Raw genomic sequence first — 22,135 nt, 5'->3', positions numbered from 1 at the left:
GTATCGATTCAAATTCCAAGAATCGATCCGATTCCGATTCTGAAGATTAAGAATCAATTTATTTCGATTTAATCCAATTTAATCGATTCGATCCGATTCGATCCAATTCGATCCAATTCGGGGTTTAGTGTTATTAAAAATGTATTTATTTGAGCTGTTTCCTGACTATGTACAGAAGCAACATGTTAAAACTAGTATTATATCAATATTAATCAGCAAATAGTTACTGGTAGTTGGTAGTTACTGATGGCTGGAAGGCTGGTGAAAAGGGTAATCATAAATCTACCTTCAAGAAAGGTAATCCAGGACAATAAACAGAGGACATCTTTGAGGTGTCTATATCTGCAACAGTGGACTCCTACTGGGACACTAACCAGTGCATTATTATTATGATTGAAATAATTAAGAAGTCACCCAAAAGCTGTTGCTACCAAATGCATTTTTATTTTAAAAGTGCTCACACTTAATAAACTGAAAGTATAAAATGTAAACGTGTATTTTTCTTTAAAGTGAGATTATAAGAACAGAACTCTCACGTTACGGTCCCCTGATCCCTCCCTGTTGGGCGTGTGTTAACGTTGTCTGCGTCTACTCGTCTGCGTATCTCTGCGGGTGCGTCTTGTGATAATCCTCACCTGTGACTCGTCTCGTCATCACGTGGGGTTTATGTGGTTTGTCTATTTAATGTGCGTTCGCGCAGCGTCCTGTGCTCGTCGTTGTTTGAGTCACACATGTTCTATGTAAACGTGTTTTATGTGTGCTGTCTGCGCTTCGGTAAATGTAATAAACGTAACGATTTGGAAAGTGCAAAGGATTCTGTCTCGTCCATCGCCTTGCGCCCAACGTTACAAGAACATTTTTAACTTTTTTAAACTGTAAAAACACTGGGTAAACTGTCAGTGACATGGACTAACTGTAAATAGTCACTGACACTGGATAAACTGTCCTTCTGTTTTTAGATTGCCGATTTGACTATCGTCGTTACCGTCACTGTCCGACGCCATGTTGTTTTACAGTTAGTTAGACCTCTGGTTAGACCGAGCACGCCTGCATGAATTCAGTGACGAGGCGGGGGTAAAAGTTCACAAAAAATCGATCTTTGGACGTACGAATCAATTATCAGATCATCATATGCGAATCAATTCTGAATCGGAAAATCGATTTTTTCAACACAGGCCTAGTGTGAAGTATTCTTATAAATTTGACTTTGACTTTATAAGCTTTGAGGGAACCTACACCCAGACCTTCAGCCAATCTATACCAAGATCTTCACACAACCTATGCCCAGGTTTTAATTTCACCCAACATACACCTAGGACTTCACCCAAACTTTGGTCAAGCCTTCACCTAACCTACACCCAGGGCTTCACACCAAATATGCCTAGTCCCACAGATCACTCCAGATTACCCATGACCTCCCCATAACCCCTCTCCATCTCCAGTGCCACTAGCCAACAGCTGAAGAGGAAAAGTTGCTCTGTTCTGAGAAGTGCTATTTAGGCCCCTCCCCTTTTCCCACCTCATCTCCTCCTGCGTTCTGTGTAGTCCGTTCTGCTTGGTCCATAGTCAAGATCCCACAGGTGGGGAAAGAGGGTTAACGACAGTTACTCCTTGATTGTACAATCAATGAGAAGGCTCACAGCGGCCAAGGACTGTGGGAGGGAGTGGGGCAGGAGAGCAAGGAGAGAAAGGGCGGGGCAAATGGAGAGTCGGGGGGCAGAGGAAGTGCAGCTGGAGTCGGCCATTAGGGCAAGAGTTTGACTAAGGAGAAAGAAATGTGCTTGGCAGAGAAAGGTGGCAAAATTGACAGTGTTGGATAAAAATTCACTCTTCTAAGTCATTGCTTGCTCCCCTGGGACTTGTAGAAGTTGATGTGGCATTTCTGAGAGAATGTAATAAATATGCTGTCAGCCATGTCCTTAATTGGGACAATTTACTAGGCCCCTTTGATGTCTAGCATGACTCCTTCAGCCAAAACTCTGAAAACAGCCTCTGTGCTGTCATTGGAATAGCGTGGTAATGTTAGCATCTACAGAAAAGAAACAGTCTTTGTTTGCTGCATTTTGCTGGGAAAATGTCTGTTTCACTGGTGATGCTGAATAATCCCCAGTACATGGGTAGACACGGTTACACAGAGCTTAACACATAGGCAAGCAGTGCGTCCGTATGCAAAAAGAAACAGTGATAGAGAGATCCAGAGGGGTCCTTATTGGTGTGAATAAACTCAGTTACCCAGAGTTACCCAGCTCCAGAGTTCATGGCTGCGTTTAGGCCATGAGAATCTGTCTATGTTCGACAGAGCCTCTCACCATTTTATACACGCATGTTTTTCCCATTCCCGGGATAATCTGCTCTGGCTGCATTCACTCATCTTGGCCAGATCTTCGGAAGTCGGGAAGGATATCCACACGCTTCTCCACTAGCCACAAGACAAAGCGAAGCATCTCCAGGTTAGTGTAAACAGGCTGGAAGATCAAGCAGCCATCCATAGCAATGTGCGTGAGCTGAGGGACTGCAGTGTTCCTGCAGGTCTTCACTTCCTCGCTTTAGACCAGGAGTGATTACCGACTGTACGATCAACGTTCGGTTTTTAGGGTAAATCACAAGGCTTTGATTTTATGAGTGTGGTGTGTACATGTAGGGAGGAAGGGGCACGCGGGTGGTGGAGTTATTAAGTGCAATAAAGAGTGTTTTAAAAACATTAGCAATGGAATTCTTCCAGCATTATTGAAAAGGCCTGAAAAAGCTTTCATTGATAGAGCAACAGTAGTTCCAGTGTCCTACCATACAGCTCCCCTCTAGACACAAAGGAGCTATTGCTTTCCCCATCTACCCAACACACACACACACACACACACACACACACACACACACACACACACACACACACACACACACACACACACACACACACACACCTGTTGTCCTCTCCATACTGTTACATTGTGTTAAAAATGGTACATACATATGAGGGACAACTAAGGTAAGAACTCTAGCATTAATCCTTTTCTTTCAGTTTGAGATGGTCTGTGTTTTTCAAAATGTGCATTATATTGAAACATTAACTTTTAGACCCCTCTCCTATGTTGTGTTTGTTTTATTGGATTTTAGACACTGCAGTGTTTTGTTTCAATTTCCTTGTCATGTCTTTTTAATGAAGCAACTGTTCAGAAAAGTGTTTTTAAAGCCACTACATTTCAAAGCCAGCATAGTGTGATTATTAGATCTTGCCTGACAAAAATATAGGAAAATAAACAGGAGAAGAGATTGTAAGAGAGAGGGAGGGGGAGAAAGAAAGAGAGAAGCATGTAATTTTCATGTGTATTGGCTCTGGCCACAAGACAGAACCAGCTGAGTTAAAAGACAAATAATGCAGGCAGAAAAGCATGAACAGAACAAATGACTTTTCTCACACTAGTGAAGCCCATTACATCCCTCAAAGCCTTGGGAAGAGAGGGCAAACGCAAGCCCAGCGGAAGGGGTACGGCGGGTGGGTGTTTTTAGGGGGACAGACAGAGAGGGAAAGTGAGTGTGTGTGTGTGTGTGTGTGTGTGTGTGTGTGTGTGTGTGTGTGTGTGTGTGTGTGTGAGTGAGTGAGAGAAAGAGAGTGTGAGAGAGAGAAAAAGAGAGAGAGAGAGTGTGTGTGTGTGTGTGTGTGTGTGTGTGTGTGTGTGTGTGTGTGTGTGTGTGTGTGTGTGAGTGAGAGAGAGAGAGAGAGAGAGAGAGAGAGAGAGAGAGAGAGAGAGAGAGAGCGCAAAGAAACAGAACAGGGACTTTATGTTCTTGGAGTTTTCTACACAATGTGCCCTTTGAGGAGCACAGACAATAACATTTAGACAGAGAGCCACCAGCCTTCCCCTCCACCTCTTCCTAGTCACTGTGTACCTGCTGACCACGCATGCACCCACGCACGCGCACACAATTACAAACTCACACCCACACTCAAGACGCCACTCCCAGACCATGCTCCACAACAGTGTGCCATCATTCTATTCTTTTCTATTGTGACCTTGAGAGCAGATCACCACTACACTCACTCTAACTCAGATCACTACACTCCTTCTAAAATATCACTACGTTCACTCTAACTCGGATCACTACACTAATTCTAACTCAGATCACTACACTCATTCTAACTCAGATCACTACACACACTAACTCATCACTATGCTCATTCTAACTCAGATCACTATGCTCATTCTAACTCAGATCACTACACTCATTCTAACTCAGATCACTACACGCACTCCAACTCAGATCACTACACACTCTAACTCATCACTATACTCATTCTAACTCAGATCACTACACTCATTCTAACTCAGATCACTACACACACTAACTCATCACTATGCTCATTCTAACTCAGACCACTACACACACTAACTCATCACTATGCTCATTCTAACTCAGACCACTACACGCACTCCAACTCAGATCACTACACGCACTCCAACTCAGATCACTACACGCACTCCAACTCAGATCACTACACGCACTCCAACTCATTACTATACTCATTCTAACTCAGATCACTACACGCACTCAAACTCAGATCACTACACACTCTAACTCAGATCACTCCACACTCTAACTCATCACTATACTCATTCTAACTCAGATCACTACACGCACTCAAACTCAGATCACTACACACTCTAACTCAGATCACTCCACATTCTAACTCATCACTATACTCATTCTAACTCAGATCACTACACGCACTCAAACTCAGATCACTACACGCACTCCATGTGCTGCATGCCACACTGTAAGCCAATCAGATGCAGACCCAATGCTGTAGACAGCAACTTTTTTTCCCCACAAAAGGAACTCTGTGTGTGAAGAACAAGGAACCTGTCTGAAACCCATTGGGCCACTGGGAGCAGGAACTGAAATGTAACAAAGAAAGTGTTTCAACCCTCAGGCAGCACCAGTGAGGCACAGCAGATAATAGCAATACAGCGGATGTCCTTGTTAGAGCATATGAAGAAAAAGACGGTATCAAAAACAGGTGAGAGAGAGAGAGAAAGAGGAAGAGTTAGACAGAGAGATATACACACATGCACACAGAAGAAAAACAGCAACCTGTCTCACTATAACACAGACAGCCTACTTTATTTATAATTGCTTTTTTTCTCCATTTGTAATACATTACAGAGTTTAATCTTCATTTATTGTTCACAAACAATGTAATAGTTCTATTTTTTGTTGTCTTATTATTGTTGTATTTTTATATAATCACTATATTATTACTCTTTAATACCATCATACTTTTTAAGCCAAGCTTTGGCAATATGCACCATCATGTGTCTTGCTAGAGAGAGGGAAAGAGGGAGAGGGTGATTTCAAAGTGGTTTCCTACATGTTCATCTCTGCCTTTTTCTCTCTGATCAAATGCAGTAAAATAAAGACTCGTTATCAGAGAGATATGCTAATAAGCCCAGCAGGGGTCCATCTAGGGCTATGCAATATTACCAAAATATCATATCCCGATACAGATAATTTTGTACCCAGATAACAATACATAACATGACATAACAAATAATACAATTTCTGCAAATGTATAAAATAAATAGTTTATACAAAAGTTTGGATTATTACATTATATAATAACTTTTGCACAGTTCTAATAGTTTTGAGGTGGTTTTGAAGCTGTGGGATTTAAATAGTAGTAGTTGTATTTGATTATTTTATGTATTTGATTATGATCATGTAATTAGCATTAGCTAAATGTAAAACTAAAGCATGTGGTAGCAGTTAGTTAGCTTCTACTTCACCACCTTGTTAGTGAACACTGCTAACACCCTTTCCACTACTAACATTTAAAAGGTAAAACCGCATGATAGTAGAAAATGTGCTAGCTAGTTAGCATGTTTCCTCATTCCTTAGCTGATCACACTCACTGCTGTTCCTGTTATATGTATATAATCGCTTGTTATCTCTGTTTCATTGTCCTGGTCTTCGTGACCAGTCTGTTCTCTGCTTCTCTTTCGTGTTTTCTCAGTTTAGCATTTGTGATTAATTTGTCATTCAGTGCAGCATCTATGTTTGTCTTGCCTTATTAACGAAAGGGGTCACTGAAACTCAAACAATAAACCATAGAGCATAATATGCAGAGAGATGCAGTGGTTTTCAAAGTCAATTTTCTGCCCTAAGCCCACATTAGTATGTGAGTGTGGGGAATGTCTGAGTGTAGTGAGTGAGTGTAGTGAGTGTGATATCTGAGTGAGACTGTGACCAGGCTCTATAAGCTAATGCCTTACATCTAACCATCATATGAATACTGATCGTATTCTTCATTTTCATAATGTTTTGACTTGTTTTGTGTATCTTTCTGAGAGAACATTTCTGAGAGGTTAGGCAGACTTGAAATAATAAAAGCATTCCTTCCACAGTCGCTAACAATCTGACTGAAGTCATCGCTCTGACATGCAGGACCGGGAAACACCACAAGGTTTGGCTGTGCTCGGACATGGAGAAACACAAGATTACAACACTGATGTGACAGCAAAGGGGCCAGCCAATGAGGCACCCAGACTCTGTGAAATGTTTCAAACGCCCACAGCTGTCCAAATCCACATCTAGCTCACATACTCATATGGAAACAGAGTGAGACCTTCTGTTGTCAGCAGCTGAAGCTCAGGGGCAGGCTTGACAAGGCTTTCACTGATTGTGTTTCTTTAATCAATCACTAAAGAAATGAATGGCTGTACTCTAAAAAAAATGGAGCTATGTAAAATGATGATAGAATTGTTACTTCAAATGTGCTTCTAGCCACTTAGAACATTAGACAGTGGAGTCCATCATCCACACTAGAACTGCTTTGGTAATCTGAGGTTGTGAAGAACAGGATGAATCTATGGCAGATCTATGAAACTCTGCTATGATGTCACTTCCTTTTGCATGGTTGATGTGATTCTGAAAGACACCTGTGAGATTTAACATAGCTCTGAGTTTGTCCAAATTCAAGAGCGTGCAGGGAAGCCCAGGCGTGTTGGCCGTTAAAAAGGTATGGACAGGTCCCTTGGGGCCTCCAGCTCTCTGCCACGCTGATGAGGACACGTTATTATAGATGCTGCTGATGCAGGCATCGGGGGTAACCCCGTCGCTAGGGTCTGGAGTCTGAGCTCTAGTGACAACCATGTGCTCTGTATCTTCAAACATTCCATACACAGGAGCAAGGGGAGTTTTAAAAATATATATATAACTCTCTCCTTTGAAGAGCTCTAAAGCATCTGGTTTTAACGGTCCAGTTGAGTGTGTGTGGGTACAAGGGAATTTGAAGACTGCCTTTGAGGGTGAGTAACAAGGGGGTGAGTTAGAGAGAGAGAGAGAGAGAGAGAGAGAGAGAGTTTGTGAGAGAGAGATAGAGAGAGAGATGCAGTGGTTTTACTTTGGAAACAAGCAGCCTTTTGTTTCAGTGAGACGGACCCTTAGAGTGTTTGGGTGGCAAGAGAGAAAGATAGATAGAGAGAGACAGAGTGTGTGTGTGTGTGTGTGTGTGTGTGTGTGTTTGTGTGTGTGTGTGTGTGTGTGTGTGTGTGTGTGTGATGGGCCCTTAGTGTTTTTGGGTGGCGAGAGAGAAAGGAAAGAAAATAAAGAGCACGATGAGCAGGAAAAAAGAGAAGATGACAACAAACGTTCCCACGGGAACCCACAAGACATTGACGCACAAGACGCATGCTACAACTTGACTGGGCCCCATTCAAGATGACAGACCATAATGCTGACAACTTTAGTACAGAAATAACAACCTGCATCCACTGACGAGCACCCCGGACACCCCGAACCTGTCCTCACTCACAGAGCCACAGCAGAGGGACCTTCAGATGTTAGCACGAGGGCTTGAGTGGCAGCAGTTAATGACAAAGACATGGTGACAGTGTGGACGTCTCTGCAGGAAAGAGGACAGCTGTCTCAAGAACGAGAAGGTCCATGAGTTCCTTCCCCGTCACTGGGCCTGTGTGCAGGGTCTTAGAGACACCCAGACCCTGGTGCTTGCATCATAACAACTGCAATTTGTGCGCAGACAATTGAAGTTGCCCCTTGAAGATAACGTTTGTACTGTTTATTTGTTCTTGCTGAATTTCACATCAGCAGAATGGATTTCAGCCAGTGGATTTGCGTGTGCACACACACACACACACACACACACACACACACACACACACACGAACACTCACTAACACATTTCCTGTATTTATCTGCGTGCGCATGCTCCTATATGATGACATCTGTTGCATACATAACTCTTTCTGAAACAGCGAGAGGAAAGCGTGTCTGTGCTTACCTAGAGGTGTCAGTCACCCCATCAGGCTGTGTGCAGAGGGGCAGAGCCACAGGCCACCTCACTGGTGAAGCCAGGCTGCTGTTGGAGTAAACACCTCCCATCTGTTCCCTGCCGCACGTACACACACCGCCCCATCCATCCTTCCTCACTGTCACTTTCTCGCCTTTTACATATGACACACGCCTGCCTGAATATAAATCATCATGCCAGTCAGTTCAAACGAAGGCAGCAGCTATTAGGAGGGGGATCCACAAGACGGGCAATGCAGCTTCTAACCACCGGGAGGCAGCATCACACAGCAACGGGTGTAAATGGAGCCATATGTGCACAGCGGACGTTTTCTGCACGTGCCACTTGTAACCAGTTTAATCATACTAATTGTTGATGATTAGAGTTTTCTCTGGTGCACATCTATATTGCAGAATGCTGAGTTGCCAGTGCTTTGAGGCTAACCCTTGACTGTCCTCATAACTAATGCAGTATTAAATGAGTTCCACTCGGGAGGAAAAATGAACATCTTCCACATCTTCAGTATGATTGGCCAAGCTTTAACTTTGCATCGGAGCAGTTAGATGCATTATTTAGTGACACAGATGTAGAGGCCCATGCTGTCTATCATGGATTCTGTTTTACACTTAGGAAAAGCAATCTTGAAGCTCCTCATTATATGGTGCAACTGAGGTCCAGAATCTCAGATGCATTAGATCAAAAGGGCCCTCAAACTCCGCGAAAATCCTTCTGTCTGCCTTCTCATCTCCAGGCAAACAGGCAAGCTTTTCACATTTCATGCTATTCTTTAGGGTTTGGAGAGTTCTGCAGGGCAAAGTGTTCAGATGCATTTGAAAGCTGTACGCCTTGTTTGTTCAGGCACTGAAGCCCGAGCCTTGGAGGGCCAGGAAAGCCAGGAGAACTGGGCAGTGTGTGTGTGTGTGTGTGTGTGTGTGTGTGTGTGTGTGTGTGTGTGTGTGTGTGTGTGTGTGTTGGTGGGGTTATCTTGAGTGCACCGGGAGAGGAAGGCTGGTAGACAAGGTCACAGAAGACTTGCCTGGCGCTCTCGAAAGTGGCCGAGGAGGTCTTCCCGGCGGCTCCGAAGCCAACACCCACAGCGAGGCCCTCTGAAAGAGAACCAACACAGACACATTTACATTTATGGCATTTAAAAGTCACTCTAATCCAGAACGAGTCACTAAAGTTCTTGAGTTGTCTACTCAAATTATCCTTAGCTAGCAAAAAAATACCTTTACCCTAGACACTGCCAGAAGCAAGTGTAAGTGTAAGACACAGAATGAGATATACAGTACAATACAAAACAGTACAATACAATATTAAATGTGCCTACAAGTGTCTATGTTTAATTCAAGTGTTATTCAAAGGCATGAATCTTCAGTCTGTGTTTGAAGACACAGAGGGGCTCTGCTGTTTGGAGATCAAGTTCCACCAACTGAGTTCCAGGACAGAGAAGTCTTAATGCATGTCTTTCATGAATCATGGAGGAATGCGTGTTAAGCTGGGCCGTCCATGAAGTTTAAAGCGATGGAGGTACAGATCGGCTGAGCTACAGATCCGATTCCAGTGCTTACGTTATGATTTGAAATAAAGATAAATGGGATGTTATTAATGCGCCTGGATAAAAGCCGTATACACAGTGCTGCTTGAAAGTTTGTGAACCGTCCAAACATATTCACTGTTTTTTTTTTTTAAAGCAGACCTTCAAAATAAGGGACACACATTAAAATATATTTTTATTAAACAAAAGTCAACTGAAAACCAAGTGCAAAAGTAGTTAGTGACTGGGCCAACCCATAATGCAAATCTTTCTCTTGGTAGTTTTGCTGGAATGCTTTGGGTCGTTGTCTTGTTGCATAATCCATTTCCGTCTCAGCTTCAACTCCCTAACTGGCCTGGGAATTGATGGTTCCCTAGATAAAATGGAGTCGTCCAGGTCCGGAGATAAAAAAGCAGGCCCAGACATTTCCACCACCATGCTTCACTGTTGGAAGGAGGGTGGTTCCTCTCTTTATATGTAGTGTTGACTTTTTTTCCCCAAATATGACGCCTGTGATTGTGGCAAAATAATTCAATTTTGGACTCATCTGTCCAGAGAATGGGCTTCGAGAAAGCCTCTGGTTTGTCCAAGTGCTTTCTGGCAAAGTTTAAATGGGCAACTTTGCTCTTTCTTGAGAGCCCAGGATTCCTTTTAGCAAATCTCCCATGAATGCTGTGTCTTTTGATTTCTCTCCTGATTGCAGACACGTATATTTATCCCAGATGCTGCCAGAGAGGTCTGCAACTCTCTGGGGATGATGTGTGGGCTGGCTTTTACTTGAATTATTATTTTTCTGGTGCTTCTTGGTGTAAGCTTTGATGGCCGTCTACTTCTGGGCAGAGTTGTGGTGATGCTAAATGTTAAATTGTAATCATTGGAAAATGATTCATCTTAAAGTGAATGATGGAGATAGAATCTTGTAGAGATGGTCTTGTAGCTTTCACCAGAATGATGGGCTGTTAACACTTTGTTCCTGATGTCCTCAGATCTCTCCTTTCCTCTCAGCATGGCTGATCTTGACACCTTGGCACAACAGTAGTTTGGTTGGTTTCCTATCCTTTTTCATTAGTGTGGCTCAAATCCTTTCCCAAGGATGTCTCATGTTATTGGTCTGCTTTATTGATTACTTGAGCACTCACATGTTTCACATGAGTGTTTTACATAATTGACTTTACCAATGCAACTGTGGTTCATTTACTTTTGTATATACTCTGATTCAATGTTTCATGTAGTCTGCTGGCAACTCACATTACCATCAAAACATGTAAATAGAACAGATGAACATAAACCTGACATTTCATATACAAAAACTGGTGATGATAAAATAAGAGAATCATGGAACAAAATCTAAACTACTCAAGGGGTTCACAAACTGTCAAGCAGTGTGTGTTTGTGTGTGCGTATGTAAGACACCAGTTCATCTTGAAAATAAATGACCAGTACTGACAACAAGCCACCTTCGGTTCTACCTGCTCAGGAAATTACCACCTTAGGATCTATGTGCTCAGGAAATGACTTGATATGATCCGAAATTTAAGTTGCACTCCAAATCTACCAGTGCATTAGCAACTTCCAGAACAGAACTCATTACATGAGTCATCCCGTGCAGAGAAACTTGAAATACACCTGCATTTAGTCCTAATGCTAATCAACCTCCAGCTGATATGCTTCATTCATGGATAAGACACTGATAAAAAATGACCTCTCATATCCTGTATGCAATGTAGTCTTAGGTGTCAGATGAACTGAAACCTGACTTCTTTCACTGTAACAAAACTTTTATGTCAATGTCATAAGTACAGTACATGTGAGGCCCCACAGAGCCATCCTGCAGATCAAGGGCCCTGCAGATCAAGCCATGTACCATTAGAAGCAGCAAATGGTCTACAAGAAGAAGAAAAAACATCATATGAACCATTACTTGGATTTTTTCATAAATATCACCAAAAATTCAATCAAATTCTTAATATGAATCTTAATATGTATAGTCATATTTACTAAAGGTCACATACATTTTGCAGTGTTTTGTAGAACAGTTTATAAAAAAGGGCCAATCAGATGTGTGCGATGGGTTTCTCCTGGGAGGGGTTTGTGCTGGGAGAGGTTTGCTCATGCTTCTGCATAAAACATCCTATAGAGCAGTAGCGAACCATGACCATTATACCTGGGCCCACTCCCACCACCTGAAAAAAATTAGTTTCCTCTCCTAATTAACTGCAATTAAGAAAAATAATTTTTCCGTAAAGTTGCTGACGGGAGGTGCACAACCTCGCGAAGCAAATAGGCCCTTTTCACACTTCCGCATTTTTTCTTCCGGAAGCTCTCGTTGCAGGGTAAAGTTACTTCCGTTACACATTAAACAATGGCAGAGTCCAATAACAAGAGCTTTTGCAGTGCACCAGGCTGCTCGATCTCGAAGCAAAAACAGTCGTATCTCAGTTTCTACGGTTTTCCGGCTGACGACGAGCAGAAAAGAAAATGGGTTTGTGCAATTAGGAGGGATGAAGGGGAAAACTTTGTGATACGGAGCATCTTTGTGTGTAGCCAGCATTTCACTGCTGCAGACGGCTAAAGCTCGCGGCTAAAAGTTGGTGCTGTTCCCTGTTACTGTCCCTGGTACTGTTACTGTTCCCAGTACTGTTACTGTTCCCAGCCGGTTTCAGTGGAACAGTTGCTGTCCGCGTTTGAAAGATCAAGCTCTCGGCTGGGAGTACACGTACGTCCGCTAGCATCTAGCTGTTACCCGCTAGCATCTCGCCCCGGTTCGCTAGCTTCTAGCCCCGGTTCGCTAGCTTCTAGCTCCGGTTCGCTAGCTTCTAGCTCCGGTTCGCTAGCTTCTAGCTCCGGTTCGATAGCATCTAGCCCCGGTCCGATAGCATCTAGCTCCGGTTCGCTAGCTTTTAGCTCCGGTTCGCTAGCTTTTAGCCCCGGTTCGCTAGCTTCTAGCCCCGGTTCGCTAGCTTCTAGCCCCGGTTCGCTAGCTTCTAGCCCCGGTTCGCTAGCTTCTAGCCGTGATCCGATAGCTTCTAGTCGTGATCCGATAGCTTCTAGCCGTGATCCGATAGCTTCTAGCCGTGATCCGATAGCTTCTAGCCGTGATCCGATAGCTTCTAGCCGTGATCCGATAGCTTCTAGCCCCGGTTCGATAGCTTCTAGCCCCGGTTCGATAGCTTCTAGCCGTGATCCGATAGCTTCTAGCCGTGATCCGATAGCTTCTAGCCGTGATCCGATAGCTTCTAGCCCCGGTTCGCTAGCTTCTAGCCGTGATCCGATAGCTTCTAGCCGTGATCCGATAGCTTCTAGCCGTGATCCGATAGCATCTAGCTAGAAAAGAGCAAGCTCTCGGCTGGCAGTACACCACGAACATCTACTAGTCGAGAGTTTGCTCTTTCAAATGCGGACAGCAACTGTTCCACTGAAACGGCTCTGAAACTAGTTGTGATCCGCTAGCATCCAGCTCTGCTCGGTAGCATCCAGCTCTGACCATCACTTTGCTGTCGACTATATTGGACACTGAATAAACAATAACACGTAATAACTTGGTGTGTGTCATGAACTTTATTGATACTGATGTAAACCAAACAATCAATAGCTGATGTCCCTTGGCTTGCTAAAGCTGGGCGTACACTGTACGATATTTTAAATCATGTACTCAGCTCCAGCTCAAACTACGACTAAATCGCAGGGAGAGTCGGCTCGTGGAGCTGCTTCAACAGTGATACTCTCACGAGGAGCGATTTGAATTTCAAACATGTTTGATATTCTTGCGACGCTGCGATTTCTGATCGGGAGTTGGTCGTGAGGTGTGAATCGCTCCTCGTTTACCTGTGTAAACTATACGATGCACGACACGCGATTGAGCCGAAACTCAGCCCGATCGCAAAAATAGTCGCACGAGTGAAAAATCGGCTGAAAATGGGCCAAAAATCGCACAGCTTAACCTAGCTAGATATTGTTAACTAAAGCTGTCAGTATAATATGTAATATTATAATATATAACATAATAATATAGACTGTTTTACCACTCCGTAGGATGACTAATGGAACCAGCTATACCTTAAATAATAGTTAGTTACCTAGCTAGTGCTAGCTGGTGTTAGCTTACCCTGGTATAAGTGAATAAATTATTCTACAAACAATTTGTAGCCTCTATTTAACTTGGAACCGTTCGTTGTTGAATGTTCTCCAACGATACTGGAAACGTATTTAAAATTCAGTCTCGGCAGAGACGACAGGGATGAAGTAAACACACGCTCCATGCTGAGGTGAATTGACAACAACTATCTTCTGCGAGTACCGGAACTTGTTTTACCCGGCGGTGACGTATTTCCGTTTTGTTGTGAAAAGGGCCTACAGCACGCGGGGACCTCGCGCAGGGGCGGAGCCACCGCGATTACGTCATCGTCGGCACGCGAAACATTATACAAGATGCGACGGTCGCGGCACATCTTGTATAAACAAAGCTTAAGGGGTTACGGCACACGCAGCGCCGTGCGCAGTGCCCTAGTGCCTGTACATTTACATTGAATGATCCAATGAAGGTAATTTAAAAATCAGGACATTTCCTCACAGGACATGAAATACGTCCCGGGAAATACAGACGTTTGGTCGCACTACACAGTAGACAAATCATTTTTGGCACTTACAGTTAAACTGCAGTTAGCAGCGAATGACTCGATATGCATATTACTATTACAAGTGCCATCATATCGCTTGTGTTTTTCAGATTTCATATGAGAATCCAGCGCTTTACAGCCCATTGTACCAAGTTTGAATGTTTTTCGGCAAGTTCACATCGCGCCTCATACGAATCACTGGAAGGTTTCAGCCAACCACAATATTTTTCATCCTCCAGCCACTTCACTGAATGGACATTTACCCATGTCTGTATCGGAGCCTTGTATTGTTGTTCCCGCCGCAGCCCTCAAATAAGAAAAGCAGCTTGTTAGGCAGCTAAAGCATCGTCTGCTGTTTCCACCTGTTAGGTGACGTACTACTGCCATTAGGCGGAGTATACGGCCGTTGCGGAAATGATAATTATTGTGGGATATACATCGGTAAAATAAAACAGAAAAACTGAGCAACACACTTTTTAATGCCTCCCCTCCTAAAATTCCAGACATTTTAAGACATTTTTAGACCTTGAATATGTAAAACTAAATTTAAGACATTTTAAGACTTTTTAAGGACCCGCGGGTACCCTGATTTTAGGCCCTCTGAGAGAGCATAGAGGGCCCTGACGGTTCCCCACTGCTATAGAGTCACATAATGCCTCAGTTGAATGGCCTGTTTCATGCATCACCATTTCAGTAAGTTCAGTCAGCACTCTGACTTTGCCATTCCAACACAGAATTCCTGTCACCTGCCGAAGAAGCGGTCACTGACATCTGTGGTTTAAATTATTACCATTTTTATGACCCAATCCATTTTAATTTTTAGATCACATGAATGCTCTGACATTGTGCTATAGAGTTTCCTGATTCATGGGCCCCTCGATGATTAGGACATAAAGGGCCTGGGGTGATACAGCTACCCTAATACTGTACACACCCACCACCAGGTTTCACTGGCACTCTGCTATGCAGCATTTTGTTTCCTGCAAATCTAATGCTGTATATTTTCATCTGAGGTTTGGTCTTAGATCCCTGCTCGTAATGCAATGAAACATCTTCATCAAACCTGACCGATGACGTTTCTTTGGTCCCTCGAGATCCTGCTCTGACTTCTTCTTTTGAATTACTGTTATTAAAATGATCTTTGCTCTCTATATGGGCAATACCACGGGTGTCCAAATTGCACAGAGCTGAGCTCCTCTGAGACGTGAATGATTACCAGTTTGCCCTTTGGCCTTCCAGTGCTACGTCTGAGAATGGAGAAAGTCGGACTGTGATTTCACAAGACAAACCCAGAAAGTGCTGAAGAGCCCCAGCTGGTCCTACATCCCTACTGTTCTCTGGAGGATCTGAATCCATGCTCCCAGTGGCAGGAGATTATTTTCTGAATAAGGTAAACCTCTCAAGCTGAACACCAATTATAAGTCTAAACCTCATTAATCACATAATAATGGATCAGGCTAAGTATTTAATTATTTGAATAATTAATTATGAGTAATGCAGGAATTATTTGATCTGCCCAATCATCTGGCCTCTGTGGATAATCGTGCTCAATCTGAATGAAGAGACTGAATGAATGAAGAGAATGAAGTTTCAAGGTGGCATTTGACATGTCATCACATCAAGTCCTCTCTCTTTCTCTTTTGCTGTTGTGAAAGCAACCTGCTGAGGCGTACAGCAGTGTGCTGTAAGGCTGGAGTAATGAGAGCAATGAGGCCTCTACAAGACCTATGCAGATAAACACACACACGCACGCACGCACGCACGCCTTCGAGTCATACTTAATAGCACAGTTTTGTTTTGAAAAGTGTCATTGGTGTGTGTGTGTGGGTGTTTTTTCTTCAAACTGGATTACTGAAGATGGGAAAATTAAAAATGCATCAATTAATATTACAAATCAACCAAGCATAATAAACAGAAATGGGAACTTGGCACACTGTCACAGCTCTACGAGACAACAAATGAAAATGTCTATTAAACGTCTTCAAATGGCAGTTTGCAACTTACAGTTTTTGTTTAAAAACTACTTGCATTATATGCAGTGGCACATTCTTTAATTGTTAGTTATTAATTAAATAAAATACTGCCTTTAAGAGATTCACTACAAAGCACAGATATAAAGCAAACACAGGAATGTTAAAAACTGTTACCGTGACATTGTTCTTTTGCTTGTCATTGGTTCAAGTCTCTTGTTACTAGTCTACTCTGCTCCCCTCCAATGCTCTCGAGTTGTGAGGTTCAGGTATGTTCCCAAGTTTTGCGTTATGTTTGGTTTTCCCGTAGTTTAGTTCTCTCTTTAGCTTGCCTAGTGTTTTTATGTGTCCTGTTCATTCTCTTTCTAGTTCGTGTTCACTTGTTCATGTATTTAGTTTTATTTGTTTTTTGCCTTGTCTGTGTTCCTTGTTTCTGTTCATTATGCCATGTCATTCCCATAAATCCGGTCCTTGTCTGTATGTTGGACATTTTACCCCATTTTACCCCATTCTGCCGAATGTATTTGTTAATATCCCTATTAAACCTCGCCTCTCTATGCACTTGTGGCCACAAATCTCTGGCATTACGTAGACAAACCTGACATTTTTGAGCATTTAAATGCTGTGTCTGATGAGATCTGAAATGGAGCCTATTTAAATACAAGCATATGTCAGCGCCATGGATTTGTGGAATAATGACAAAAGGCATGTCCTCAAGACATTTCATTCAAGCTACCGTTAAAAGAGAAGACAGAGACTGTCCACAATTAAAACAATTGGAAATGGCAATGAAAATGGATTGTAAATGCTAGGAAGTTAGCTAGAATCTAGTTAGCTAGCATTTACAGTTAGCTAGCATTGACATGAAAATGTTAATGAAAGTAAGTTGTCTGTAAAGGCTAGCTAGCTGATTAGCTAGCCTTACAGTCTACTTACTTTCATTAACCTCCAAAGCTAGCTATCTCCAGCGACTTCCCACAAGAAAAACAAAAGCATGCCAACTGGCTAAAATGAGCTCCACAACACATGGTTTAGCTTTTCTCCCTTCTGCAACAAGCACTTCCTGAGTGTTGTACCTACCCCTTCCTTCAGACTCGCTATCTGCAAATGTGTTTCTGTAGCCTACTGGTAAAAGGCCACCGTAGTTAATATACCCTCACCATTTTACAATACTGTCACTACACCTTGGTATACAGAAATACTATAAATCACACAACTGTATTGCATGCAGGGAAGACAGCGACCCCTGGAGGACAGCACAGTCAGCTTTTCAAACTAAAATAAAGGGAAGTTTACTGTGAGGTGGCACAGCTGAAAGAGGGACAGTCAAAAGACTGCAATTGGATGAGGTAAGCGCCATTATACAAATAGAATTTATAATCCATTCCCTGCATTCAGGGGTTTTAAACCAATTCAAATGTCCTGGTGCTAATCACAATTTGGCGGTTAAGTGAAGCAGGAAGTCGTTTTAATTTAGGCGAGGGTCCTTTGTTTTCTTTCCTTACCTCAGATAAGGGGAGGAAATTGCTGGAGCTCTCAGTGAAAGCTCTTAACCCTTTGATGTGGCTCTGGTCAATCTAATCAAATTACTGTGTGTCTGAAATAAAGCGCTATTTAGTCATCACATGATCAACACTCACTTCTCTATGTTAAAGACGATGCTTCCATAGCAAGTTCATTTGCATATAACACCCATCAGGACCAATCAAGTGGATTGTTACTAGTTTTAAGTGTATAAGGGAAATGAAGGCCTTGACAGTAACAATACCAATTCACATGAGTATGTAGCTCCATTTCAAAGTGTAAACTCATTTAAAAAATAAATTTAAAAAATGGTGCTATAGTTTTGGTGATTTGCAAAGAAGCTCTCCTGGACAAAACTGATTTAGCCACGTGTATTACCCAGAGGATACAGCCTAGATCTCCTATTTTCTCTCTTTCATGTATAACAAACTTAACCATGCGAAAAGATCATTACTGTTTTGATCTGGTTAACCACTAGAGGCAAAATCCAGACTTGATAATTAACTGACAACTGATTAACTGTAACTCCAGCACTCTATTACCTTAAAGCCATTAAAGAAAATGCTAAAATTTCACTGAATGATTTAGGTGAGTTCAGCCACTGTATAGTAAGGTGAATTACAAAAATAATGAATAACAGTCAGTAGATTGCAAATACATTAACAAGATGGACTGCTCTTCACTTTCAATACAGCAGCTCAGAGTAGAGCAGGGGCCATTTGATTGAGCGACGCCTACCAAAGGTCGTTTATTACTTCTACTGGAATTCCCACAGGACCTGGACCACAGCCTTGCTCACTTCAATGGACGTATGCCCGCGGACTCCAGGCCAGAGCTCCTCTGTAATTCACACACTAGACTTTTACAAAAACAGCAGTCTAACAGAGGTGAGAAAATGGCAGGAAAAGGAGAGCATGCCGCAGCTCTCTGCCACTTCCAGGTGGAGTAGATTATGGACGACGTGGATCGATCTTGCTGTTTGACTTCCAGCCCGTTTTCTTGACTGCTGCACATTGATCTCTCACTTCCACAAACACCCAGCACTGCAAGACAAGCGGCCACTCCACACTCTGTGAGAATCCTTTATATGGATTTGCCCCTTCACATCTCCAGTATGGCATATGTACGATAGAGACCTTCGCAAAAAACAACACAAGAAAGTAAAAAGAAAAATATATATAATCTTTGGCACAGAGGACAGTCACAACAAGAGCAAGGAAAAACCACAGGTGCCGATATTTCAGCACGATCACACACCACATATTAACACACATCATTTATAAGTCAGCTGTTAAACTGTCACAGAGCTTAATAGACCTGTCATGTGTAATAACTATCATAAAAACACAAATACAAAACAACACAAAACTGTCTTGCTGAAATAACTTATCATTGACATAATTAATTAAGTTGTTGTCAGTGCCTTTTACGTAGTGAACGGATCTGTTGCAGGCCTGAGATCAGAGCAGGGCGTCAGCATCTTGTTTACTTTTAAAGTCAAATCTGAGACAAAGCTGTTTAAGGTGGGTGCGTAGAATAAATCAAACATCCCACACGTGGAGAAGGCGGAAGGGTTTGCAAACAACAATGACTGTGTTTTATATTATAAGATGTGTATATATATTATATATAAGATGTGTATATACAGGGGAGACGCCCGCTCCCAGACACTCCACCTCCCTTACACTCCCCCGCTCACAGTCACCCACCTACTGATCACATCACCTGTTCCTTTATCTCACTCCTTAAATGCCTACAGGTCCTGCCATTCAGTGCTGTGCATTCCTTGATTCCGTGTATTCCCTGAGCCAGCGTGCTGAACGGACTTTATTCGTCTCCACCACTCCTCATCCCAGCCGAGTAGACTGTGATTAGCGCTTCGGCGCCTAGTTGTACTGCAGCTCATGCTGTGCATGTCTTCTTTTGGACATTAAAGAGTTCACAGCCCGACCCTTGACCTCCTGCTGCTTCTACGGCCACATCACACATATATATGTGTGTGTATATATTATATATAAGATGTGTATATAAATTTCCGATGCACTATTTCTGTAAAAGTTACTTTACTAATATCATGCAGACTAAAGACAAAAAAAGGTCACATAACAGCTGTTTTATAAGATCAAACTAAAAGGATCCTTGTGATATTTATTAATATTTCTGGAATATTATGTTTATTTACATTTGTTAATATGTGAACATATGTGTCTGTGAGTGGCTAGATGAGTTGGCGTGTGCATTCCCATGTATACCTGCTTAACTGACATTCACCCCCCAACCCCCACTCCCTCCTTACCCTACTCACTGAACTAAAAGCAATCGATGGAACAAATAATAAAGGGATTCCCACAGGAGAACTTTAGAAGAACAGGAAATCAAATGTAGGCAGTACAGACAGGTTCGTGTACAGTTAGAGAGTCGTCTGGCGCCCGGAGCGTCCCGTTTCACCCATGCCCGCCTGCCCTGCTCATCGACCTCTCTCCTCTTGGGTCCCCCCAGTTTATGTAGCTAAGCCTGATCCCTTCTGCAAAGTGCCACATGTGTTTGACTACACCATTGTGACGTTTCTTTTTGCCATGGTCCCTGACCCTTGCTCTCTGCCTTTCTCAGCCTTAGACTGTTTTCAGTGTTGACCTAGCTCTTCTGTCTCTATGGGCACGATTACCTAAGATTACCTTGTCTGGCTGTTATGATGCATTCTCTCGGTTTTGACAACAGCCTTTGGAAATTTGTACACAGTGCCCATATATTTACTGCATATTAGATTTGTGTACATGTGCTAGGGAAATAAGTACAACTGAAAATACAGCCGTGTGGGACACCAAATCAATGTATATGGCAGTGGTGCTCAATATGGACCGTGTTAAAAAAATTACAACCAGGTTTATCCATTAGTGAAAAGACAAGCTTTCATGAGTTCAGTCAGGGAAAAATGAATGGTAGTAAACTTGTGGCAGGTTACCCCACGGAGACCGTGAATTACCTGCATGGTCCATAATTCCATTTGAGCAATTCCACTCTTGCAGATTAACAGCTCCGATATTCTGCAGATACCAATAAAGAAAGTAGAACAGTAGGAGGTTTCTAAAGTCTTGCCTTACCCACCAATACTGGTCAGATCCTATATAATAATTAACACCTTTTTGTCACAATGAGGACCTTTCCAACATTCGTACAATCAATGTTCAGGGAAAAACAACAACCATTAAAATATATTAAATCAAAACTAATGGAGATCTTAAGGGGTGAGGTTGGCAAGTGGTGGTACCTAACAGATTTTGACAGCATTCACAATATGACCGCATAGAATAAGACATCTGAGTGGGATTCCTCAGCTGGAACTGGCAGTGTATCAGTTAAATTACCATGAACAAGAGCCAGTAGCATGTGGTTTTTTCAATTCAAAAGCACAGAACAATTTTTGCAACCCATTTTTGTACCCTGTACAAACTGGTCCAGGGGTCATGCCTTTCCAACCCATTTTTGTACCCTGTACAAACTGGTCCAGGGGTCGTGCCTTTAAAAGCCTAACTGAGCCGAAATGGTGATTTCATCAAGACTTGATTAGTGTCACGTTGTGGGGGGGCCCCCTGCCGGTCGCCCCCGTTTACAGCGGCAGATGTCCTGTTTTTGGTCACGTGATGTTCGTCCCTCAGGTGGGCGGGACCCGTGATCCGTCTCACCTGAGGGTCGTTTGTTCGTCTATATATGTCTTGTCCTTGTACCAGTTGACTACTGGTTATTATTTCCTTCATTCGGAACACTGCACGGGTTTTTGGTTTGCACACTTCCTATTAAACCATCCTCTTTCCCTGAGACTTGGCGTGATCACTTCCTTTTTAAGTTGCTCACCCTGCCCGTCACAGAATAACCAGCCACCTTCGGAAGCCGCCAGTCTCCTTTACTTTCCCCTTCGTTCGTGGTCATGTCTCGTGGTAAGTGTTTGTCTACGTGCTGTGTGTTTGTCGTGTTTTGTCCGAGAGAGTGTTGAGTCTGTCCCCACTCGTCCCGCCGTGTTTAAATGTTGTTTGTGTAAGACCCATAAAATCACACGGCGGTGACTAGAGCTGGGGACCAGTAGACTCCGCTCTCGCCCAGCGAAACTACCGGTGCCTCACATTGCGCACGTCCGTTGTCCGTTATCGTCTGTATATGTGTGTGTGTGTGTATGTACGTTGTAGTGTTT

The 22,135-nt window shown here is 42.9% G+C and overlaps 1 protein-coding gene across 2 annotated transcripts in view; it reads right to left on the bottom strand.

Moving 5' to 3' along the window:
* The window catches only part of slc39a11 (solute carrier family 39, member 11), a 110,272-nt gene that overhangs the window by 4,615 nt on the left and 83,522 nt on the right, over positions 1–22,135 (bottom strand). For both annotated transcript variants that reach the window (XM_076988014.1, XM_076988016.1), the window contains exon 7: positions 9,339–9,408. In XM_076988014.1, the coding sequence (XP_076844129.1) occupies positions 9,339–9,408 (70 nt within the window). The remainder of the gene's footprint in view (positions 1–9,338; positions 9,409–22,135) is intronic.

The sequence above is a fragment of the Brachyhypopomus gauderio genome, unplaced genomic scaffold, assembly GCF_052324685.1.
Source record: "Brachyhypopomus gauderio isolate BG-103 unplaced genomic scaffold, BGAUD_0.2 sc57, whole genome shotgun sequence".
Taxonomy (NCBI): domain Eukaryota; kingdom Metazoa; phylum Chordata; class Actinopteri; order Gymnotiformes; family Hypopomidae; genus Brachyhypopomus; species Brachyhypopomus gauderio.
This window is presented reverse-complemented; position numbering and strand designations above follow the sequence as displayed.